Here is a 26,036-nt window from a genome sequence, read left to right on the forward strand (position 1 = left end):
CTAGAGGGAGTGTTTTGTGTTTCCTTACACCATTTAGATACATGTCCCTCCTTTCCACATGAGTAGCAAATCAGCTTGCCCTTGGGTGGAGTTTTCCCATAGCTCCGCCTTCCTCTGTTCTTTGCCAAGAAATTGTTTCATTTCTCTCTGACTTGCTTTGAGAACACATCTCCTCAGAATCATTTATTATGCATTCCTGCCTTAGTTTTGATGTTGCCTGTTCAAAAGATTGCCCTTCAATGGCCTCATTTACAGACCTAAAAACATCAAACTTCTTTGATAGTGAGGTAAAAAGAAATGCTCTTTTCAATGCATCACACATGGGAATTCCTGAAAGTTCTAACTTTTGAAATGAAGACATAAGATGCATAATGTGATCATTACATTTACTTTTATCCCTTAATTTGGTTTCATTCAACTCTGCCAACCAAATTGGTTGCTGCTTTGCATATGTAGTTGCATACATAGTTCTCAGTTTATATAAAATGTCCTTTGGTGTATCTTTTCCCTCCACTAATATGGCTTGTTTCTCTGAGAGAGCTTCCAAAAGCATGCACTTCACATAATAGTTTGCATTGTCCCATTCAGCCATATTTTCAGCTGTTCTGTCTTGGTCTAAGCATATATTTAATCCTTTTGCTCGAAGGAGACATATGAATCTTAGTTCCCACTGCTGATAATTAAACTCAGTTAATTTAGGCACCTTGAGAGAATAGAAAAATGGTGAATTTCTTCCCTCAGCCATTTTCTTAGCCTTCTGTCTGCTGTGTGGGGGGAGAGAGAGACAGACTGAATCTTTCCTTTAAAACTTAAGAGAAAAATGTGGCCTTTTTTTCTGCCTGGTAATATTTCTCTTCTTTTTCAATTCCTGAGCCCTGGGCCCATAACCCTTTTGTTGGATTATTTGTAGTAAATAATTAGCAGATTTTAGTACACACAGCTTCAGCTTTAGAAATGTTAATTTCTTTCTTCATCTCTCTCTCATTCACCCCAGAATAATTCACTGCTGAGTCACTTTAAAGTTGAAGTAACAAAACATCTGTTTACTCACAGTTTGTAGTTAGATTATAATCAGACAGGCTTATATATACATATTACTATACATTTGTCTTATCAGCTCCTTCCATGTGCTTAGATGGTAATGGATGCTCACACCACCATAGATCCTCTCAGGTTAGGAGAGATCATGAGCTCCATGTGCTCCATGTGCTGCATGTGCTGCATCTGCCCCCACAGGAAGTTGCATAGCTGTGTGACCTCTCTAAGTAATTCACATCAGAGGTCACAGAGTAATCACAGAGAAATAATAGGTGACAGGCAATGCATGTAAAAATACAATACATTCCAACAAAATTCAGACTGGATGACTGAGGCATCAGTAAAATTGAAGCAGAACCCCCCCCTCCCCCATTTCAGAAATCTGCCTCCAGCAGTGAATTGGGGATCATCTCCAGTAAATTCACCCCACTTTGAAGAAGTGTGAAAACTGAGTTTTTACATTCATGAAAGCACAAACATGTCCAGGGGCGTAGCCAGTATGGGGCCACGGGGGCCTGGGCCCCCGTAGATTTGCCCCTGGACCCCCCTGCCACCGGCCCGCCGCCGCCCCCTCCCGCTGCCGCCTACCTTTGCTGGCGGGGGACCCCAACCAATCTCTTCTTCCCAATCCCGTGCAAGGCTTCATTCTAGTCTGACGTCCTGCATGTGCAGGATTGGAAAGAAGAGGTCCTCAGCTCAGCTGGTGGGGGTTGGGGTCCCCTGCCAACAAAGGTAGGCGACGGCGGGTTGGCGGCGGGAGGGGGGGTCGAGAGGGTCGTCGGCAGGGGGGTCGGCAATGGCGAGGGGGTTCAGCAATGGCAGGGGGGTTTATCAATGGCGGAGGGGGGTCAGCGGCGCTGGGGGGGGGGCTAAAATATGCCCCCTCACCTCGGGCTCTGGACCTCCCTCCCGCCGAAGTCTGGCTACGCCCCTGATGTGACTCAAAGAAATAGAACATCAGTAGTTTTAAAAATTCAGTTCTACAATTAACTCCCTTTGTCTTTGGAATCAAATGGCATCTCAACAGATTAAGTTATATTAAAATATCAAACCACAGAATTATTTGAAAAACGTAAAAGCACTGTACACTGAGGAACCCTCTTCCTTTAAAAAAAAAAAATTGCAGGTTATCTGTAAAGATTTGATTGTCTTGCATGAATCGAAACTATGCTATTGAGCTAACACACTCCTAAGACCTCTCAGAGAAGAGAATCTCGAGATTCAAGTACCTTTAACAGAACAACATGGCAGAGAGCTAAGGCAAATCAGTCCTCAGATCCCTAGCCATCTGGGTTGTCAACATACTCCTTTCTGCCTGTATTTGTTTTTTCAGCCACTTCCTTGGAGAACCATACTAACATCCTTCTTACTTTTATTTACTTTCCTCAGTGTGAAAAGCTAAAATGATTGTGTCTGCTCTGAATTGCTAAATTAGTCCATCAAAGTATTCAGCGTAGTCAAGCAAAGAAATTCTTCCAAATTGTGTTTTCTTTTAGGGAGGAAGCCCAACTGAGTGTTAAGCCAGAGTCCCGGCAGGCAGCTACCGTTAATCTCGGATTCCACCTGCTTATATGTGTAACGTGCTAAGGCCTCGCTTATATTTGAAAAAGTAGTAACTGCATTGTTCCAGTGGCTTCTGGTTTTCCTGCGTGATACACAGGAAAAGTGTTCTGAGCAGATAAGCAGCAGATCAGACACTGGAAAGCGGCTTTACTGCACAGAGAGGCAAGCTCTGTGTTTATAGATGAGGTGGATGATATTACAGTGGCAAGGTAAGAACATGAGTAGCCACACTGGCTCAGACCAATGGTCCTTCTAGCCCAGTATCCTGTTTTCTGGACAGTGGCCAAGCCAGGTCACAAGTACCTGGCAGAAACCCAAATTGTGGCAACATTCCATACTACAAATCCCAGGGCAAGCAGTTGCTTCCCATGTCTGGCTCAGTAGCAGACTACGGACTTTTCCTCCAGTAATTTGTCCAAACCTTTTTTTAAACCCAGATACGCTAACCGCTGTTACTACATCCTCCGGCAAAGAGTTTCAGAGCTTAACTATTTGTTGAGTGAAAAAATATTTCCTCCTATTTGTTTTGAAAGTATTTCCATGTAACTTCCTGGAGTGTCCCCTCGTCTTTGTACTTTTGGAACGAGTAAAAAATCGATTTATTTCTACTCGTTCTACACCACTCAGGATTTTGTAGACATCAATCATATCTGCCCGCATCCATCTCTTTTCCAAGCTGAAGAGCCCTAATCTCTTTAGCCTTCCCTTATACTAGAGGACTTCCATCCCCTTTATCATTTTGGTGGTTCTTCTTTGAAGCTTTTCTACTTTTTATCAAATCTATGTAAGCCACATCGAGCCTGCAAATAGGTGGGGGAATGTGGGATACAAACGCAATAAATAATAACCTTTTCTACTTCCGCTATATCTTTTTTGAGATACAGCGACCAGAACTGAACGCAATACTCAAGGTACAGACGCACCATGGAGCGATACAAAGGCATTATAGTATTTTAAGTCTTATTCACCATCCCTTTCCTAATAATTCCAGGCATCCTATTTGCCTTTTTGGCCGCCGCCGCACACTGAGCAGAAGATTTCAGGACTTCACACACTGAAGTTTTGTACTTTATGAGTGTAAATTGAGGAGTATTTCAGAATGAGAGCAAGTTAAATGGGTGTCCAGAAAGCTGAGTTCTACATACCTGCATGAAATCTTTTTTTTTTCCAATAATTGAAGAGTTTCCTTTCCCTGCTCAGGGACACATAGATTGCCAGCTGGGTCCATCTTTTCCTGATAGGCTGAAGCTTTGGCCTTGTTAGATCATGTTGAGAGCTTCAGGAGGGGATATTTAGGAGTACTTAACTGGGCAGTGCCACTGAATCTTTATTTATTTAGATTTTGCTCACACCTTTTTCAGTAGTAGCTCAAGGTGAGTTACATTCAGGTACTCTGGATATTTCTCTGTCCCAGGAGGGCTCACAATCTAAGTTTGTACCTGAGGCAATGGAGGGTTAAGTGGCTTGCCCAAGATCACAAGAAGCAGCAGTGGGATTGTGAACTGGCCACCTCTAACCACAAGGCCACTCCTCCACTGTGCTGATTCAGAACATTGGGCTCCTGCCACAGGTGTTCACACCAAAACACAACCACGTCAAGTCAGGCGGTAAATAAATCTTTGACAACCACACAACTACAGCCAACTACTTTTCGGAGTTTGCCCTCTCTGTCGATTTTGCAGAGGCCTACCCACTCACCCATCCCTTCTAAGCACTATGGCACTGTCTGGGCAGCACCGGGGCAGTCCTGTGGCAGAATCAGAACAGTTCTGGAACTTACGCGAGTTTAGGTAATGCAGAGATGCCAAGTTACCCAGTTCCAGGCTACAGCTAGCGGGCCAATCCTGGTTTTGAACTTCCATTCCAAAGCAGTGTGGGATTTGTGGTGCCTGATCCTGCCCATTGAAATCAATACTGCAAGTTCCATAATGTACCAGGTCCGGGATGGGGTGGTTAGAAATCCAGGACTGGCCTAATATCTCCAGGCTGGAACTGGGTAACTTGACATCTCTGTAATGTTCAGAACTAGCATCTGCATAGCTAATCAGGCAAGTAGGACCTCTCAAACAGCAGTCCTAACAGCCCAGTTAACATATCAGCTGAACCGGCATTATTTCCAGGTATTGCTGACTGCCACCAGCCAGGGCCGTGCCGATGCGGTAAGCGGGGTAAGCGCCACAAGCGCCACAGGGGGGCGCCATCCTCTGGGGGGCGCCGCTGCTGCGTGCTTACCCTGCCCTCCCGCTCCCATGTAGGAACTGCCCGCCCTCTTCTCCCCCCCCAAGATCCCCTTGTTCGCTGCTCACTGCCCCGCCTTCTTCTGACGTCAGAAGAAGGCGGGGCAGTGAGCAGGGAACAAGGGAAGGCTAGAGACGTCAGGACTGGGAGCGCCGCCTCCTTCACTGATGCTGCGCTGCCGGAGGAAGGTAAATTTAAAAGAAAAAAAAAAGGAACGGGATCTTGGGGGGGAGAAGAGGGCGGGCAGTTCCTACATGGGAGCGGGAGGGCAGGGGAGAGAGGGGAATCGCTGCCTTGGAGCCAGGCAGGTGCGGTGCGGGGCGGGGGGGGTGCCAACTGGTAGTCTGCAGGGGGGCGCCAGAGACCCTTGGCACGGCCCTGCCACCAGCTGAATATTGACTGGTTTATGCTTAATAGTAGTTTATGGATAAACTGTTTCCATTGGACAGTAAATCTTGTGGCTCTGAACTGAAGGTCAACCCAAACAGGTTCATAATCCAGTTCTAGTTTTATATCCCCTCCCCCTTTCCTCCACATGTTTCCCAAGGAGATGGCTTGTTTCTCTTGGTGAAATCAGAACTATGGTCCCAATATTCAAAGATGTTTAACCAGGCAGGGGAGTCTCTTACCTGGTTAAACCCGCTAAGCTGGACAGCTGCCAATATACAGTGACCCTTAACCAGGTAATATCAGAAGACGTCAGCTGGTGGGGGTTGGGGACCCCTGCCAGCAAAGGCACCTGGTGGCGGCAGCGATGGGGGAGGGTCGGCAGTGGGAGGGGGGTCGAAAGTGTTGGGGAGGGTCGGCAGCAGGGGGGGGGGTCGAAAGTGGCAGGGGGGTCGGCGGCAGGCTAAACTGCACCCCCCCCACCTCAGGCTCTGGACCCCCCCTCCCACCGAGGTCTGGCTACGCCCCTGCCAGGGGGAGGGGCAAGATTCCAGAGGCAGGCAGAAGGTTCTGCTCCCTCAGTGTGTCTCTCTCCTACTCCTGTGTGTTGGGAACTGGGTGATTGCATTAACACGATAACCAAGGTCGCGGCAGGAGGAGAGTGACAGTCCGAGGGAGGAGCAGATGCAGGAAGGAAAGGGAGGAGCGGGCAGTAAATAAATATCCAAATAGGGGGAAATTCTATAAATGACACTCAAAATTCAGCAAAGAAAAAAATCGGTGTTGAAGGTAGCGCTAGGATCTGCACTCAACTTTGAACGCGAGGCGTTACACCAAGTGAAACCAGGTGTAAATCCCGGCACGAAAGTTGGGCGCAGAACCCCTGAATTCTATAACACTGTGTGCATTTTAAGGGAACACCCCTGACCCGCCCATGGTCACGCCCCTTTTGCAGATCTGCAAGGAAACACTTAGGTGCTATTCTATAAATAGGGGCATGAGTTTTCATGCAGATCTGCCATTTCTCCCCATTTCGTCACCTTGCATCCATTAGACCACTTTGGCATGGAAGTAGCACCAAACTCTTCAGTACCATGTTAAGAATTTTCCCCATAATTTCTAGGTATCGCTACTGACCCAGATATTCAGCGCCAATGCTCGGCTATAGTCCGGCACTGAAAATCCAGGTCTAAATTAACTGGCCAAGCTGCCGACAACTCAGTATTAACCTGCTGGATTCAGTATTATGTTACAAATTCAAACACCAAACTGTACAGAAAATCTGTTTTACAAATTCTGGGGTCCTTTTACTAAGGTGTGCTAACTGATTTAGAAGTTCAAAAATAACAATCCCAAAATATCCCTGGTAAAGATCAAAATACAAAGTATTCAAAAACAGAGCTGTAGCGAGGGGAGCTGACACCCGGGGCGGGTCGCCGCTGCGCACCCCTGCCCCGGGTGCAGCACAGCGCACCCTCCTCCCGCTGGAGCACACCCCCCCCGGAGCGCATACCTCCCCCTCCCCCCCTGAGCGCATACGTCCCCCTCTCCCCCCCAGAGCGCATACCTGCGGTGAGGGACGGGCGGGAGGGCCAATCCGCCCCGACTGCACGTTGCTGGGGTGTGTCGGCTCCGCGCTGGTTCAGTGCTCTCTCTGTCCCGGAACAGGAAGTAACCTGTTCCGGGGCAGAGAGGGCAATGCACCAGCGCGGAGCTGACACCCCCCAGCAGCGTGCACCCGGGGCGGACCGCCCCCCGCCCCCCCTTCCTACGCCACTGTTCAAAAACCACAGTACAATAAAGAGGAGTCAAAATATAGATAGGAGATTAACCAGACACTACAAATCTTTATAAAAACATTTTTGTATAATAGTGGAGAGTTCTCAGAGTATAAACTCACCCAAGCGAGACTACACCGAAATGATTTATGTCTCTAAGGGTGGACAAGCTTCTCGATCATAGGACTTCTCCATAGTTTATATTTTATTGTGTGAGCAAAACCACACACCCGTGCTCTTTTCACCAAATAATTAATAACTTAATATAGAAATATAAAAAATGTCTGAATCAATCAATCCCATCTATTGCTCCATCCAATCTCGTAATAGAACAATATAAATGATTGGGCACTTATCGTTATATAGTTAGTCGATCCCCTCCTGGATATTCAATATTTCTTTCCAGTCGGGAACAGATTTAGAGGGGCATTTTTGAACGGGGACGCCCATCTCTAAGGACGTCCCGGCGAAGGGGCGGGGAAACTCTTATTATCGAAACAAGATGGGCGTCCATCTTTCATTTCAATAATACGGTCGGGGACACCCAAATCTCAACATTTAGGTCGACCTTAGAGATGGTCGTCCCTGGTTTTCTACCATAATGGAAACTGAGGACGCCCATCTCAAAAACGACCAAATCCAAGGCATTTTGTTGTGGGAGGAGCCAGCATTCGTAGTGCACTGGTCCCCCTCACATGCCAGGACACCAACCGGGCACCCTAGGGGGCACTGCAGTGGACTTCACAAATTGCTCCCAGGTACATAGCTCCCTTACCTTGTGTGCTGAGCCCCTCAAAACCACCCTAAAACCCACTCCCCACAACTGTACACCACTACCATAGCCCTAAGGGGTGAAGGGGGCACCTAGATGTGGGTACAGTGGGTTTTGGGTGGGTTTTGGAGGGCTCACATTTACCACCACAAGTGTAACAGGTAGTGGGGGGGGGGGGGGGCCTGAGTCCACCTGCCTGAAGCGCACTGCACCCACTAAAACTGCTCCAGGGACCTGCATACTGCTGTGATGGAGCTGGGTTTGACATTTGAGGCTGGCATAGAGGCTGGCAAAAAATGTTTTTAAATTTTGTTTTGGGGTGGGAGGGGTTGGTGACCACTGGGGGAGTAATGGGAGGTCATCCCTGATTCCCTCCAGTGGTCATCTGGTCAGTTTGGGCACCTTTTTGAGGCTTGGTTGTGAAAAAAAATAGACCAAGTAAAGTCGGCCAAATGCTCGTCAGGGACGCCCTTCATTTTTCCATTATCGCCCGAGGACGCCCATCTCTTAATCATGCCCCAGTCCCGCCTTCGGTATGGTGCTGACACACCTCCTTGAACTTTGGTTGTCCCTGCGACGGAAAGCAGTTGAGGATGCCCAAAATCGGCTTTCGATTATGCCGATTTGGGTGACCCTGAGAGAAGGACGCTCATCTCCCGATTTGCGTCGGAAGATGGACGTCCTTCTCTTTCGAAAATGCCCCTGTTAGCGTGCGCTAAATTATAAGATGTCCTTGAGATAGCCTAAATCCCTGGTTACTTAGGAGCCCTTTTACTAAGCTGCATAAGCGTCTACGCACGCCCAATATATGCCAAAATGGAGTTACCGCTCGGCTACCACGTGGTTCTTGCAGTAATTTCATTCTTGGCGCATGTCCGATACGCGCGACCGAAAAATGATTTTTATTTTCAGACATGTGTATCAGACGCGCGCCAAGTGGCATTTGACGCACATAGGTCATTAGCACCCGGTTACCGCATGAAACTTTATCGCTACGTCAATGGCTGTCGGTAAGGTCGCAGACCCAAAATGGACGCGTGACAATTTTCATTTTGCCGCACGTTCATTTTCGCCCAAAAATTTTTTTAAAGGCCTTTTTTACAGGCGTGCTGAAAAATGGATCGGTGCGCATCCAAAACCCGTGCCTGCTCTACCGCAAGCCATTTTTCAGCGCACCTTAGTAAAAGGACCCCTTACTGCACACGTATTAATTTGCTTCTTGAACTTATTGTAATTTGTGTTATGTTCTATTCGTTATTTTGTTTTATTCACTTCATTGTTTGTTTGTAAGTCACATTGAACTTAAGTCTGTCTCAGTCTAATGTGGGGTATAGATATCATTAATAAATAAATGGGTATCTTATCATTTAACGTTCACTAAACCCATTAGCACACCTTAATACTAATCCACAGGATAATCTTCGGTGAAGTCCCAGAATATATGCTTGAGTTAATTGACTTACCACACAGAAACAGATTCAGTACCTCACGATCATACCTAAACTTGCACTACCCAGACTGTAACGGCCTTAAATACAAATCAATTTACGCCTCCAACTTTGCGTACATAGTAGGCACTCAACTGTGGAATGCTCTACCCAAATCAGTAAAAATCCACCCAGAACTACCTAAACTTCAGAAAATTATTGAAATCAGTATTGTTTAAGAAGGCTTATTCCCCAGGTTCAAATTAATTTGAATTAACTCTTACCATTAATAAGATCCAAGGACACTAATTACCTGTTATTATCTCTTGCCTATTGCTGTTTAATTGTTATTTCTTTTCTTATTCTCAATTTGTATAACTCTTTTTCTTGCACTGTAACCTTACTACAGATCTATGTAAGCCACTTTGAGCCTGCAATTAGTGGGAAAATGTGGGATATAAATGTAATAATAAATAAATAAAATAAAAATAATAAAAGGACCCCTATATGTGAAATCTATTTGCTCAGTAGTAACATGGCCTAGCTCAAGACAAGAATCAGTTTTGCCTAGACCTTCCACCATACAAAGGTTTCTTCAGATCAGTGGCGTAGCAAGGGGGGGGCGGGAGGGGCGGTCCGCCCCGGGTGTCAGCTCGGGAGGGGGTGCTCCCTGCCAGCTCCCCCCCTCTCGGCGAATCGATACCCCCCCCCACCTTTAAAAAGAATACCGGGAGTCGCGCCTGCCCTGCACGTACAAGAAATGTGGACCGTCGGCTCTTCCCTCGCTCTGTCCCGCCCTTGCGGAAATAGGAAGTTGCGTCAGCGGAGGGTGGGACAGAGCGAGGGAAGAGCCGACGGTCCACATTTCTTGTATGTGCAGGGCAGGCGCGACTCCCGGTATTCTTTTTAAAGGTAGGGTGCGGGAGCTGGTCATCGGGGGGGGGGGGGTGCAACGGCGAACCGCCCCGCCCCGGGTGGCAGCCCCCCCTGCTACGCCACTGCTTCAGATGTATTTTCCTTAAAAGTTGGAACATTTGAATAAGCTTTCTCCTGTAGATCCAGAAACATTCATGTGCGGAAGTTCAAATTAAACTCACAACTTCAACCCAAAATAGGCATTTCTTCCTGCTTTCGGTAACTGTTTCGTACACCTCTTTTCAGGGTACTTTATGTGATGGCTGCTACTTCCTGTTTCTGCATTTCTTTGCCAGCTAAAAGTTGAACGATTTTGTGTTTTTGTGTTTTGCAGATGCTGGTGAAAACACTTATGCGGTGAGTAAGCACTGTACGAAAGAAATGCATTAAGAGTGAGCTATAAATGTAACTATGTTGCACCAAAATTTGCAAAACATGGCATGATATTTTTCAACTGGCAAATCTTGGTAAAAAGGTAGCGCACGAAAATGTAGCTATTTTGTTGCAAAATCCAGCCTGTGCAACAAATTTTGCATGCAGTTTACACGGTTTATTTTATTTTTATTTATTTATTTATTAGGATTTATTCACCGCCTTTCTGAAGGAATTCAATCAAGGCGGTGTACAGTAGCATTTTTAATGTGCCTGTAAATTTAAGGTACGTTAAACACTAATGTGCCTATACATTTCTATGGGCACGTTAGTGTTTAACGTGCGTACACCATTTACGTGCGTTACCAACGCTAATGCACCCATAGCACCGCTTAGGAAACCTAGCCCATAGATAGGTAAGTGTAAGAGGAGTTAGAAAATAATTGGGTCCTTTTATAAAGACGTGCTGAAAAATGTCCTGCGGCAGCGTAGATGCGTGTTTTGGGCGCGCGCAGAATAATGTTTCAGCACACCCGTAAAAAAATGCCTTTTTAAATTTTTCGCCAAGAATGGATGTGCGGCAAAATGAAAATTGCCGCGCGTCCATTTTGGGTCTGAGACCTTACCGCCAGCCATTGACCTAGTGGTAAAGACTGACGCGGTAACCGGGCGGTAATGACCTACAGGCATCAAATGCCAGTTGGCGTGCGTCTGAAATGAAAAATATTTTTCAGACGCGTGCATTGGACGCACGCCAAAACTGAAATTAGTGCAAGAGCCACGCAGTAGCTGGGCAGTAACTCCATTGTGGCGCTTTGGGCACGCGTAGACACTTGCGCGGCTTAGTGAAAGGACCCAAAGGTGACTAATTTTAAAAAAGGTGCACATGAGGTCAGAGAGAGGGTTAAATATTATATCAGCTGGGGTAGGAGTGGATAAACATGTCCTGCTGCAGGATGTGCAGTTAATGAAACTGTGTGCCATGATTTTCTATTTATATATTTGCTATTTTAAAGTGTTATATTTCACCCTTCCAACAAGTTTGTGATCAAAAGCAGATCACAATAAAAGCACAAAGAAAAATAAAAAAACATGCAGACAGGACAGAATTGAAATTGACATTGAAATCACTGCAGAAACTCATTAATTATTAATTTGAATAGAGCTTCTGAACACATAAAACTGAGCGTGAAATTTTACCTTTTACAAGGGAGAAAAATGTCACAACTGGTCCTTTACATGCGAAAATGGCACATAGCACACACTGGGGCCCTTTTACTAAGGCGCAGTAGACCTAACGTAGGCCTACCGCACGCTAACAGAGGACTACTGCAGGATGCGCTGAGGCGTGCGTGCTTAGTGCGTGGAGAGTAGGCATGCCTACGCTAATTACTCAATTAATGCGGGAGTCCTTACTGCCTCCTAAGTAGGTGCAGGGCTGGTCCGAGGGTCTCTGGTGCCCCCTGCAGACTATCAGTTGGCGTCCCCCCGTCTAGCATCTTCTTTCTGTCTTCTCCCCCCTCCCCTCCTTCTCCCCCTCCCTCTCCCCCCCTCTCTCTCGTCCCCCCTCCCTCCGAGTTCCAGGGTCTCCCTCCCTTCGAGTTCCAGGGTCCCTCTCTCCGAATTTTAAAAGCCATCTTCTTACCTTGTCGGGGTTACAGCGGCAGCAGCACACAGTGAAAAGCGTGCAGGCTCGGCGCTTCAGCCTTCCCTTCTCTGTCTCACAGCTCTGGTCCCGCCCTCATTTCCTGTTTCCGCAAGGGTGGGACCAGAGCTGAGAGACAGAGAAGGGAAGGCTGGAGTGCCAAGCCTGCACGCTTTTCACTGCGTGCTGCTGCCACCGTAACCCCGACGAGGTAAGAAGATGGCTTTTAAAATTCGGAGAGAGGGACCCTGGAACTGGGAGGGAGGGAGGGCGGGTGGGCGGCAGCAACACATGCGGCGCCCTTGAAGGCAGGCGCCCCCCTGCGGTGCTTACCCCGCTTACCGGGTTGGGCCGGCCCTGAGTAGGTGGCAGTAAGGGCTCCTGCGGTAATGGCCACCGCTAATGGGAGAATTAGTGCGTGAACGGTCTGAAGGCTCTTGTTACAGTCCAATCATGTCAGAACAGTATCAACAAATAGTGGACCAATGGTTCACCTTGCAAATAAATAAATAAACATGTGGAAGGAAAATGGGGGGAAAAGTCTCATAAGTCACCACTCCACTTATTCAAATTAAGGAGCCTTGTTCGGAAACCCTTTGGTGATCGATATAATCATTGACAAAAGACCACCTCCATCCAAATAACATGTGGCATTCAAAAAGTGGTGCTTAATTGATTATTGAGATTATACTGAGTGACTGGTGGCAGTGGCGTACCAAGGGGGGGGCGGTGGGGGCGGTCCGCCCCGGGGTGCACGCCGCTGGGGGGGTGCCGCGGCGCACGCCTGTCAGCTGAGTTCGCTGACTTTGCTAACTTCGCTGCAGCTCCCTCTGCCCCGGAACAGGTTACTTCCTGTTCCGGCCAGGGCAGAGGGAGCTGCAGCGAAGTTAGCGAAGTCAGCGAAGTCAGCTGACAGGCGTGCGCCGCGGCAACCCCCCCCCCAGCGGCGTGCGCCCGGGGGGGGGGCGCATCGGCACTCCGCCCCGGGTGTCATGCCGGTTAGGATCGCCACTGACTGGTGGTAAATTGATAAATAAAGCAGTGTGGAATTAGAAAAGGTACAGAGAAGGGCGATGAAAATGATAAAGGGGATGGGACAACTTCCTTATGAGGAAAGACTGAAGCGGCTAGGGCTCTTCAGCTTGGAGAAAAGATGGCTGAGGGGAGATATGATAGAGGTCTATAAAATAATGAGTGGAGTGGAACGGGTACACGTGAACCGGTTGTTTACTCTTTCCAAAAATACCATGCGATGAAGCTACAAAGTAGTAAATTTAATACGGATCGGAGAAACATTTTCTTCACTTAACGTGTAATTAAACTCTGGAATTTGTTGCCAGAAATGTGGTAAAGGCGGTTAGCTTAGCGGGGTTAAAAAAAAGGTCTGAACGGCTTCCTAAAGGAAAATTCCATAGACCATTATTAAATGGACTTGGGGAAAATCCACTGCTTATTTCTGGGATAAGCAGCATAAAGTATTGAACTATTTCGGGGTCTTGCCAGGTATTTGTGACCTGGATTGTCCACTGTTGGAAACAGGATGCTGGGCCTGATGGACCTTTAGTCTGTCCCATTGTAGCAATACTTATGTACTTATGGCACTTACCTTTAGTTCTCTAGAGAGCTAAAGATAAGTGCCATCGATTAAGTATCGCTTTTTGAATGCCACATGTTAGGGGTGGGCAACCTGCAGCCCGTGGGCCAAATGTGGCACCTGAGACCAAGGAAAGTATACACTGAAAATGTCATTCACCAGAGTTTTGGCAATTTTAAATACTGTATTTCGTAAATATTTTCAGAGTAGCCAGTCTTGCAGCTTGTTTTTATCATTTGCAGTGAAAGTTTTACTTATAGTTATTTATCGTAGAAGGTCTAGGTCTGTAAAGCTCTGTGCATTTCCCGTTCCGACATTACATAATGTTGCGGCCCTCTAGGGCAGTTTCCCAAGTCCAGTCCTGGAGTACCCCTTGCCAGTCAGGTTTTCAGGATATCCACAACGAATATGCATGAACTTGATTTGCATACACTGCCTCCCTTATATGCAAATCTCTTTCATGCACATTCATTGTGGATATCCTGAAAATCTGACTGGCAAGGGGTACACAATGATCCACAAGATCCTTAATGGCGAAGCCCCAAGCTACATGTACAACTTGATCGATCTTCCAGCCAGGAACTGGTCCAAATCTTCTCGAACGTATCTCAACCTTCATCTTCCCAACTGCAAAGGCCTCAAATACAAAACCTACTACGCATCCAACTTTTCTGTCATAGGCAGTCAACTCTGGAATGCTTTACCTAGACATATCCGAAAAACCAATGAACACCTACCCTTCCGAAAGCTGCCGAAGACTTACCTCTTCAAACAAGTCTACCCAAACGACCCAACTTAAATCTCGAACCTAATCCACACCACCAGCACTACCCACACTCCAATCCTTTCCCCACATCTTTTACTATTGTCCCACTATATATAACTGTGCTATCTCTGTGATACATGTACCTTACTTTGTATTATCTTTGTGATACATTGTACCATACTTTGTAAGCCGCACTGAACCTGCTATCGAGCGGGAAAGAGCGGGGTATAAATGCTACAAATAAATACTCCAGGACCGGACTTCGGAAACACTGCTCTAAGGGGTGGCACTGCATTCATGCAGCCCTCTTTGTATAAAGGTTGCCCACACCTACTCTAATATCTTTGGTCACCCATGTTTATCCGATCTTAATGCATGCCAGCTGTTCCCAAACCTGGTCCTGGAGGCACCCCAGCCAGCCAGGTTTTCAGGATATCCACAATGAATATTCATGAGAGAGATCTGCATGTATTGCCTCCACTGCATGCAAATCAATCTCATGAATGTTCGTTGTGAATATCCTGAAAACCTGGCTGGCTGGGGTGCCTTCAGGATCAGGTTTGGGAACCACTGGTGTATGCTAACAGACTTTTGGCACATGCTATCAAACATATAAAGGGCAAGTGACCGACTCACCTGCAAATGCGCAGTAGAGTTGGAACGCTGAGAGAGTAGAAGTCCAAGCCCCGCCTCCACCAGCAGTACAGCCCAATAGGGAGGAGGGCTTGGACATGGGCGTGGAAATTGGAGGAGGAGGGAAGGAGGGGGCGGAACTGAGGGAAACAGACACTGGGGGGAGGGCAGGGGAGAGAGCAGGGTTGGTGGACGGGGGGGGGAGTGGGGGGAAGGCCATAGGAAAACAAAAAACTAGCCTGTTCTTACGGGCTTAACGGCTAGTTAACCATAAATAACCAATGTGGGAAACACCTTGTAAGGTGAATGGTAACCCTACTTTCTTCAGAATACTGTACTGCATTTCCAGCACTCAAGATAATAATGTCCTTTAGAGACACTCTCAACATGAACTGTCACGCACCTTCCTGAACCACCGCCCTGACCGACACGTAACGTGACCCCTGCCTTGTTTATAAGGCAGTCTAACATCAGCATAGTACAATAAACAGTTGTATTTCAAGGGCTGTCATGTTCTGTCCTTGTTTAGAAAAACACTACCGTGATTTTCTATACACAGTGTTTCCCCCTTTCACTTGTGCTGCTGTGTCTAAAAATAAATGTTATTTTGTTTTTAAAAATGGGAATGAAGATTTCCTTCAAGAGGCTGAGAAATGTTTCTTTCTGTTTCCTTTTGGCCTTTTGGAAAATTCTTTCAAAGTGGTAATGACCACAGGCAACTGGGCAGTGCCTGAGAGCCCAGAGGCTCTCTCTCCCCCTCTGCAAACTACAGCCCCCCCCCCCCCGAGCCTTAGTGGGCCCTCACCATTCCCAACTTGAAGGGCCCTGGTGGTCTAGCAGCCTCTTCGGGGGGGGGGGGGGCAGGAAAGAACCCTACTCTCTCCTGCCCACTGCCACTACTGTGCCTGGCTGCTGCTGCATTTTCAAAATGGCTTCAGCAGCCATTTTGAAAACACAGTGATGCAATGATGCCTGGCAGAGCAGCAGCAGCAGTCAGGGGGCAGGAAAGAGTAAGGTTCTTTAGTGGCCCTGACGAGGCCACCACACCACCAGGGCCCTTCAATTAGGACCGGGGAGACTGCACTAGTGTGCAGGGGGCGGGGCGCAGGCAGTGCCTGAGGGGACCCAATGATCCTCACTGCCCGGGGGCCCAGAGCACTGTCAGTCTGCCCCCTGGTAGGGACACAGATGCAATTCTCATTTCAGGAGCCCTTTTACCAAGGTGTGTAAAGCTATTGGTTGGCGCTCGCAAATTCATGCCTTTAACAGCAATGCTTATGTTCTTATGTTCTTAATTTAACGTGTGGACATTGATTGAGAATAATGCTATTGCAATTTTTCTGCTCCTTATTTTGTGGTAGAGGCACATTATAAAGCTGCCTATAATGCTTGCCCTTATAACAAGGTCCTCATATGTGTTAAATAAGTAAGCATGTGTAATAATACACTGGCTGCAATTTCAGTCATTTTTTGATTGAGCTTCTTTGATGTCGAGCCTATCAGGAGATTTTCTTCAGTGGAACTTATTGTTATTTACTTGCTGGTAGAATGTATGAAGGCACATGGGCACCTCTGTACCTTTATAAATACATCTCCAATAATGCCCAAATGTACACAAGATTTCGTGTGCTCAGATTATGCACATGGATGCTACAGATGCACAAAGTTGGCATTTACGCACCACCTCATACGCCATGTCAATGGTCATCGTAAATGTGGCATTTTAGCACGTAAATGACACTATGCTTGTAATTGTGGAAGACACCCAGGCCCCTCCCCTTGCATTTGCAACCTATGCAACTTGAGGGCTAAGATCAGGAGTGGACTGACAAGGATCTGGGCCCCAGGCAATAAGAACGTCCTGGGCCCCCTGCCCCTGGGTCCCATATCCCTCCCCTTCTACTCCTAGATCCCACATCTCTCTTCCCCCACATCTGGTCTCTTGCTCTGCTTCCCCCCCTCCCCCCATCCCAGCATCTCTCTCTCTCGTGCCTTCTATAGGTCCAGTGTCTCTTCCCATCCTTCATCTTGGACCCCCGAACTGGCATCTCTTGCCCCCCCTTCACCCCTCCTTGGTGATCTGGTATTTCCTTCCCCCACTCCCCGCCACAGGCATCTCTGTCCCTCCACCCCCACACTCCTCCTCCCATTGTGACCTGGCATCTCTCTTCCTTTCCCTCCCCACACGCTACAGGCCCTCAGCCTCCAGCAGAAATAAAGTTTCCTGGACCAGCCTGAGGCATGCTGGCTTGATCGCTGAAGCTGCTGGAGATTCCGAGGACCTGTGACACAAGGGGGAGAGAGGAAAGGGAATGAGATACCGCCGGGAGGGGAGAGATACTGGACCTGGTGTGTCCGTCAGATATCATCAGTACCTGCAGTGCGTGAGACCACCTGATCCACTCTGTACTCTCCCATACCTGGGACAGAGAAATATCCAGAGTACCTGAATGTAACTCACCTTGAGCTACTACTGAAAAAAGGTGTGAGCAAAATCTAAATAAATAATAATAATAAATAATACCATGGGCAGAAGTGATCTGCAAGGCTGTACTGTTCCCACTCCCCATGGCAGCAGGAACTGTGTGTCAGAAGGGGGAGGGATCAGTACAGCCTTGGGCACCAGGCTCCGCATCTGATTTCTTCTGTACATGATACAGGAGAGTATGGAACTGCTCAGGCTTGTGGATGTCTTACACTGACAGGTACCCACACAACTGCAGACCATTTTCTTCTTTTGTCCTGAGCATGGAAGGGTGGGGGATCACGTGGGAGGGAAGCACTGGGCCCCCTACTGCTCTGAGCCTTCGGGCACTGCCTGGTTGCCCCTGGCCAAGATTCTAGACTACCGCTTAACGTCCAACTAGCACTTGGGCATTCCGCAATGGAATTTGGACACCTTTTTACAATCCACGCTTGGTGCCCAGCAGTTTGGCACTCTTTATGGAATTACGCCCTCTGTGTATATCTGCATATTGTGTAGAATAAGCATATACACGACAACCCGACCCCAGCCCTACCTAGGAATGCCCTGGGAAAGACCTACACACCAATCCAGCCCAAGGCATGCTGTTTTTGAGCAAAAGAAGGCTGATCCTGGGTTGTTGATTCAGGATATAGCATGCTGTTTTGAAACAATAGCCTTGGGTTATTGATTGATCAGTGGTACTCTGTTTCCAAGAAGAATGAATGGACATGGGTTGTTGATTTGATCTGTGGCATGTTCTTTCTACTGCTCCTGCTTTTCCATCTTTTATTGTTCTCTGTTAACTTATAATCACAGTACGAGATTTTCAGTATAATAAACTAGCTGTCCCCGCTGGCGTTGCTCAGCGATAGGTTAGTACTTTGTAACTGAGAAAAGCAAGGTTTATTTGTGTAATAACACTGTATAAGTATGCCGAGGGGTGTGTGCGCTACTCTGAGGTGTGTGATTGAGGTTGTTTTTCTGAGGGGTGTGTGAGAACGGGTGAGTGTGAGTGGGGTGTTTTGCTGAGTGCTGTATTAGAATGGGTGAGTGTGATTGGGGTGGTGTGTGAGAAAGGGTGACATTGACATTACTACTACTACTACTATTTAGCATTTCTATAGCGCTACAAGGCGTACGCAGCGCTGCACAAACATAGAAGAAAGACAGTCCTTGCTCAAAGAGCTTACATTGAGTTTAATAGTCCCTTAAATCAGAAAATGTGGAAACTGGATCCCCACCTAGCACTAACTTTTCTTTTCCGATCAATTTGTTTAGGTTGATTTTCTTGATCAGTTGTTTCTTTCAATCTAGCTAGTGCCTGCCGTTTGGCTTTCACCGTTTTTCTGTCAAAACACAGCCTTCTTTTCAAGGGCATATTGAAGTTCAGGTTCCCACCCTTTTCGAGGCGTGTTCCCTCCCTGGTGGGGTAGTGAATTCATGCACACACACATACTTCCCAGCCTGACCCCAGTACTTTCTCTCTACCTTGTTCCCAGCAGTCTCTGAAGGGAAGGGGGTATTAGAGAATGAGAGAGGGACAACTGCAGTACAGCTGCTGTCCGTGTTTCTCCCCACCAGTCTCTGAGCCCTCCCCCTGTCCCAACCAGTGTTGCCAGGTAGTCATCATGGAAAAATAAGCATGTTTTGCTTAAAAAACAAGCAATATCAGATCAAAAACAAGCCTAAAAATAAGCCCAATTTTTTAATGTGTCTTATTAAGTATGTCCCGGGTGTCAGACGGCAGCCCTAATGCAGGGGCGGTGCATGTTGTGATTAACTCCTTCCATAGCCAATGAGGAAATGAAAGAGGACACGAAAAGGCGGGACTGAGCGCCGGCTGACACACTTACTTGCAGTGTTATCACGGCGACAGTTGTGGGCAATCGCTGGTATATCAACATAGTAACATAGTAAATGACGGCAGAAAAAGACCTGCATGGTCCATCCAGTCTGCCCAACAAGACAACTCATATGTGCTACTTTTTGTGTATACCCTACTTTGATTTGTACCTGTGCTCTTCAGGGCACAGACCATATAAGTCTGCCCAGCACTATCCCCGCCTCCCAACCACCGGCTCTGGCACAGACCATATAAGTCTGTCCAGCACTATCCCCGCCTCCCAACCACCAGCCCCGCCTCCCACCACTGGCTCTGGCACAGACCGTATAAGTCTGCCCAGCACTATCCTCGCCTCCCACCACCGGCTGGCTCTGTCACCCAATCTCGGCTAAGCTCCTTAGGATCCATTCCTTCTGAATAGGATTCCTTTATGTTTATCCCACACGCGTTTGAATTCTGTTATCGTTTTCATTTCCACCACCTCCCGCGGGAGGGCATTCCAAGCATCCACTACTCTCTCCGTGAAAAAATACTTCCTGACATTTTTCTTGAGTCTGCCCCCCCTTCAATCTCATTTCATGTCCTCTCGTTCTACTGCCTTCGCACCTCCGGAAAAGGTTCGTTTGCGGATTAATACTTTTCAAATATTTGAACGTCTGTATCATATCACCCCTGTTTCTCCTTTCTTCCAGAGTATACATGTTCAGGTCATCAAGTCTCTCCTCATACGTCTTGTAATGCAAATCCCTTACCATTCTCATAGCTTTTCTTTGCACCGCTTCAATTCTTTTTACATCCTTCGCAAGGTACGGCCTCCAAAACTGAACACAATATGGCCATCAAGTCAAATAAAAGGAAAAAGAACAAGCCTAACACAAGCTACCTGCAAATTCAGAAAAAAAAATGCAACTTCCAAAAATAACAAGCCCAAACTCGCAGGAAATAAGCTAGATTGGCAACACTGCTCCCAACCCCTGTTCGTTGCAAAGTAGTCTGTCTCATCTCATGGGAGGGGTGGTGAATTCATCTACACACACACACTTCCCAGCCTGATCCCAATACTTTCTCCCTACCCTGTTCCCACCGGTCTCTGAACCTCCCTTGTACTGAAATTGTTAGGGAAGAGGGAATTAGAGAATGAGAGAGGGACAACTGCACAGCTACTGTCCCTGTTTCTCCCCACCAGTCTCTGAGCCCTCCCCCCCCCCCCCGTCCTAAGCAGTTTGTTGCTTAGCAACAGCAAGAAGGAGGTTTGTTGCTTAGCAACAGCAAGAAAGAACTTTCCGACCTGCAGCCTATTCATTTAATGGATGGAGGTATTGCCCCCTCTCCCGAGTACCCATGTAAACCAAATCACTTCAAACTACCCCATAACCTCGGCAACAGTGGGTAGAGTCTGCTTGCTGGGTTTGGTGGCCATAGCTCTTTGGAGGCCGGAGGAGTTCTGACATGGACAAACAAACACACGCATTTGCTTTATGTATAGAGTCTTGAGAGATTGGTTTTCCAAAATCACAAGATAATTGGCATGGAGTTTTGCATAGCTGGGTGATTGAATTAAACACTTTTTCCTTTGATATTGTTCTATGAACTCTTTAAACTGTCGTCTCCCTTTGAAGTTCTCCTCAACCTTGGCAGCAGCCAACCTCAGAACCAGTGTTGCCAGATGGAAAAAATTTTCCACGCCCAAAACCAGCCCCCAAAACTGCACAAAGTCATTTGCATATGAATGACATCATTAATAAATATGAATGCAAATTTGCATATGAATGACATCATTTATAAATATTTATTAGGTCATTTGCATACAAATGGTGTCATTAAGCCCACCTCCGTGGCCGTGCGAAAAAACCGTGGCCGGCAAAAAAATCGCGGCAGGGCAAGAAAAAGCCACCCAAAATCCCACAACCCACACGCGGCGTGAAAAAGCCACAGCGGGTCGCAGAAAGGAGCCCAATTGGGTGAGAAACCCGCAGCCCTGGTAACTTTGCTCAGAACAGTGTCTCTGAAATGACCACACAGAGAATGAGATCTAATTGGATTATGGAACTTGCCTGATGTCATTTGTGATTTCACATCCAGTATAGCCACCACAAAAAAAAACGGTAATCTCAATTCTAAACTGTACCTGGAATATTATGATATATCACACTTATATACCAGGCTTTAAATAAAATTATAACAAAAAAAAAGTTTATTTTCAAAATAACAAACACGAATATTTGTGATAGTGATGTGCTCAAAAACAATTTGTGACTAATTTAATGTGAAATAAATCACATTTGCCCGTCATTGTCATCTATCATTGCACATCAGAAGTCCAAAGTGATGCATGTGGGAAAGAGGAACCCGAATTATAGCTACAGTGGAGGAAATAAGTATTTGATCCCTTGCTGATTTTGTAAGTTTGCCCACTGACAAAGACATGAGCAGCCCATAATTGAAGGGTAGGTTATTGGTAACAGTGAGAGATAGCACATCACAAATTAAATCCGGAAAATCACATTGTGGAAAGTATATGAATTTATTTGCATTCTGCAGAGGGAAATAAGTATTTGATCCCCCACCAACCAGTAAGAGATCTGGCCCCTACAGACCAGGTAGATGCTCCAAATCAACTCGTTACCTGCATGACAGACAGCTGTCGGCAATGGTCACCTGTATGAAAGACACCTGTCCACAGACTCAGTGAATTAGTCAGACTCTAACCTCTACAAAATGGCCAAGAGCAAGGAGCTGTCTAAGGATGTCAGGGACAAGATCATACACCTGCACAAGGCTGGAATGGGCTACAAAACCATCAGTAAGACGCTGGGCGAGAAGGAGACAACTGTTGGTGCCATAGTAAGAAAATGGAAGAAGTACAAATGACTGTCAATCGACAAAGATCTGGGGCTCCACGCAAAATCTCACCTCGTGGGGTATCCTTGATCATGAGGAAGGTTAGAAATCAGCCTACAACTACAAGGGGGGAACTTGTCAATGATCTCAAGGCAGCTGGGACCACTGTCACCACGAAAACCATTGGTAACACATTACGACATAACGGATTGCAATCCTGCAGTGCCCGCAAGGTCCCCCTGCTCCGGAAGGCACATGTGACGGCCCGTCTGAAGTTTGCCAGTGAACACCTGGATGATGCCGAGAGTGATTGGGAGAAGGTGCTGTGGTCAGATGAGACAAAAATTGAGCTCTTTGGCATGAACTCAACTCGCCGTGTTTGGAGGAAGAGAAATGCTGCCTATGACCCAAAGAACACCGTCCCCACTGTCAAGCATGGAGGTGGAAATGTTATGTTTTGGGGGTGTTTCTCTGCTAAGGGCACAGGACTACTTCACCGCATCAATGGGAGAATGGATGGGGCCATGTACCGTACAATTCTGAGTGACAACCTCCTTCCCTCCGCCAGGGCCTTAAAAATGGGTCGTGGCTGGGTCTTCCAGCACGACAATGACCCAAAACATACAGCCAAGGCAACAAAGGAGTGGCTCAGGAAGAAGCACATTAGGGTCATGGAGTGGCCTAGCCAGTCACCAGACCTTAATCCCATTGAAAACTTATGGAGGGAGCTGAAGCTGCGAGTTGCCAAGCGACAGCCCAGAACTCTTAATGATTTAGAGATGATCTGCAAAGAGGAGTGGACCAAAATTCCTCCTGACGTGTGCAAACCTCATCATCAACTACAGAAGACGTCTGACCGCTGTGCTTGCCAACAAGGGTTTTGCCACCAAGTATTAGGTCTTCTTTGCCAGAGGGATTAAATACTTATTTCCCTCTGCAGAATGCAAATAAATTCATGTACTTTCCACAATGTGATTTTCCGGATTTAATTTGTGATGTGCTATCTCTCACTGTTACCAATAACCTACCCTTCAATTATGGGCTGCTCATGTCTTTGTCAGTGGGCAAACTTACAAAATCAGCAAGGGATCAAATACTTATTTCCTCCACTGTACGTCATGCAAGGTTCCACGTTAGGAGTCACGGACGAAGAACGGGATCTAGGTGTCATCGTTGATGATACGTTGAAACCTTCTGCTCAGTGTGCTGCTGCGGCTAAGAAAGTAAATAGAATGTTAGGTATTATTAGGAAAGGAAAACAAAAATGAGGATGTTATAATGCCTTTGTATCGCTCCGTGGTGCCACCGCACCTCAAATATTGTATTCAATTCTGGTCGCCGCATCTCAAAAAAGATATAGTGGAATTAGAAAAGGTGCAGAGAAGAGTGACGAAAATGATAAAGGGGATGGGACAACTTCCCTATGAGGAAATGCTAAAGCGGCTAGGGCTCTTCAGCTTGGAGAAAAGGTGGCTGAGGGGAGATATGATAGAGGTCTATAAAATAATGAGTGGAATTGAACGGGTAGATGTGAAGCGTCTGTTTACGCTTTCCAAAAATACTAGGACTAGGGGGCATGTGATGAAGCTACAATGTAGTAAATTTAAAACAAATCGGAGAAAAAGTTTCTTCACTCAACGTGTAATTAAACTCTGGAATTCGTTGCCAGAGAATGTGGTAAAGGCGGAGTTTAAAAAAGGTTTGGACGGCTTCCTAAAGGAAAAGTCCATAGACCGTTATTAAATGGACTTTGGGAAAATCCACTATTTCTGGGATAAGCAGTATAAAATGTTTTGTACATTTTTGGGATCTTGCCGGGTATTTGTGACCTGGATTGGCCACTGTTGGAAACAGGATGCTGGGCTCGATGGACCTTTGGTCTTTCCCAGTATGGCAATACTTATGTACTTATATATCTCCTCCTTAATTCAATCCAAATTATTATTGTCATATAAATCTCTTCCAATACATCATTAAAGGACTTACTTGCTAGCAGCTGAGTTCAAGATGATAAGCTCCATTCAGTATAGTCCAAGGAGCCATTCCATAACGACAGACGTAGGACAGCAAATCTTCTCCAAATTTCACCATCCATCGATGGCTTCTTCGGGGGATAACTTAACAAAAAAACTTTTAATCAATTTATTTTCTCAAAAATGCTAAATTTCAAGTCTTAAAAATGATTAATACAGCATACAGAATGGCGCGTACTCAATCACTTTAAAATGGGACTCAGGAGAACAAGACACCAAACCTCTGTTTGATCATCATTCGAATCAACTTGCACCTACGCAGTGAGGACTTCATAATGAAAAGCACTCAACATCTGTATTTAACCCATTATGGGTCATTGCATTCCATTCATAAATAAATCATTGCGCAAGTTCTGTTAAACAAGGCACAACAGTTTATTTATGTGAAAATACATTGATTAAATGTGTTTTGTTGTAGTTAACCCCTGAAGAAGTCACCAACGCAGTGAAAAGAAGTCAAGATCTACAGTATCTGACAGGGGCGTAGCCAGACAACAGATTTTGGGTGGGCCACACCACCACCACCAAAAAAATATCTAAGCTGGCAGGAAAACGCTTCTTTCCACCTTGGCAGTCTGCAGAAGGCATGCTCTGAAAACGGAGAATGCGCAGGTTCCGGTATCGTTGAGAGTAGCGTTTTTGTTACCATTAGGCGGAAGTCTTCAGCTGACGGAGCTTTGGATCTCCACCAGCTACCACTAAATGTGTGCTACTGTTGGGTGGGCCTGAGCCCTAAGTGGGTGGGCCCTGGCCCACCCAGGCCCACCTGTGGCTACGCCACTGGTATCTGATAGTTATAATTGATACTGCCTGCCAGGAGTGCTTTAAAAACACCGTACCAGACACAGGGAGCACAGCTTTCTTTTAAGCTAAATAGACAGGAAAGCTGTCTCCCAAGAAATCTAAGATACAGGAGCTGGATTCTGCATAAAATCAGCTAAGAAGAGAAAAAGATTTAGGGACAAATTGATTGAAATGACTCAGAAGGGAAGTGGGAGGTGGTTTCCTCCCTGGAATCGGATTTGGCAATCTTTCTAAATCGTTAATGGCAGTGGTTTTTGAAAACATATTGAAGGAAATATCCTAACAATGAGACGGCTCCTTAGCCAAAAAATACTGATTTTGTATTGTGTTTAACTTGTTGCAGCTCTACAGTCTGACTTAATTTTTCCCAGTGATAATGTTTTGCCTGATGGCGCTCTGTTTGTTAACAAAGAGCAAAGAGTAGAAAGGATGACAGTATGAGGCAGGACACGATGTTCTTACAGATACATTAGCAATAATAAAAATTTAAAAAAAAAGGTTTTGCGAGAAATACCTGAACATACTGTATCTTTTTGCCCTACCCCTCCCCCTTCATCTTTGTTAACAGTGAAGTAAATAGTCATGTGACGTCCTTATGGGAACGGCTTAGCCTTTTTGCAACAATGTAGTCTCAAATATTTTTTTCTGGAAAATGTGAAAATTTGCATTATGGTTGAATTTATCTGGTGCTGTCCTGAGCTGCCTCTTTTGGTGGCCAAAATGGACTTACCGCCCGACTACGGCGTGGCTCTTGCGGTAATTTCATTTTTGGCGAGCATCCGATACGCGCGCCTGAAAAATGTTTTTTTATTTTCTGGCACGCATAGCGGACGCATGCCAAGTGGCATCTGATGCGCGGAGGTCATTACAACCCAAATTCTTTACCGTTAGGTCTATGGCTGCGCGGTAAGGTCTGAGAA

The 26,036-nt window shown here is 46.4% G+C and overlaps 1 protein-coding gene across 7 annotated transcripts in view; it reads left to right on the plus strand.

Moving 5' to 3' along the window:
- The window catches only part of PECAM1 (platelet and endothelial cell adhesion molecule 1), a 96,295-nt gene that overhangs the window by 61,541 nt on the left and 8,718 nt on the right, over positions 1 to 26,036 (plus strand). For all 7 annotated transcript variants that reach the window (XM_030208421.1, XM_030208420.1, XM_030208423.1 and 4 more), the window contains one exon: positions 10,453 to 10,475. In XM_030208421.1, coding sequence (XP_030064281.1) covers positions 10,453 to 10,475 — 23 coding nt within the window. The remainder of the gene's footprint in view (positions 1 to 10,452; positions 10,476 to 26,036) is intronic.

The sequence above is a fragment of the Microcaecilia unicolor genome, chromosome 6 (assembly GCF_901765095.1).
Source record: "Microcaecilia unicolor chromosome 6, aMicUni1.1, whole genome shotgun sequence".
NCBI lineage: Eukaryota > Metazoa > Chordata > Amphibia > Gymnophiona > Siphonopidae > Microcaecilia > Microcaecilia unicolor.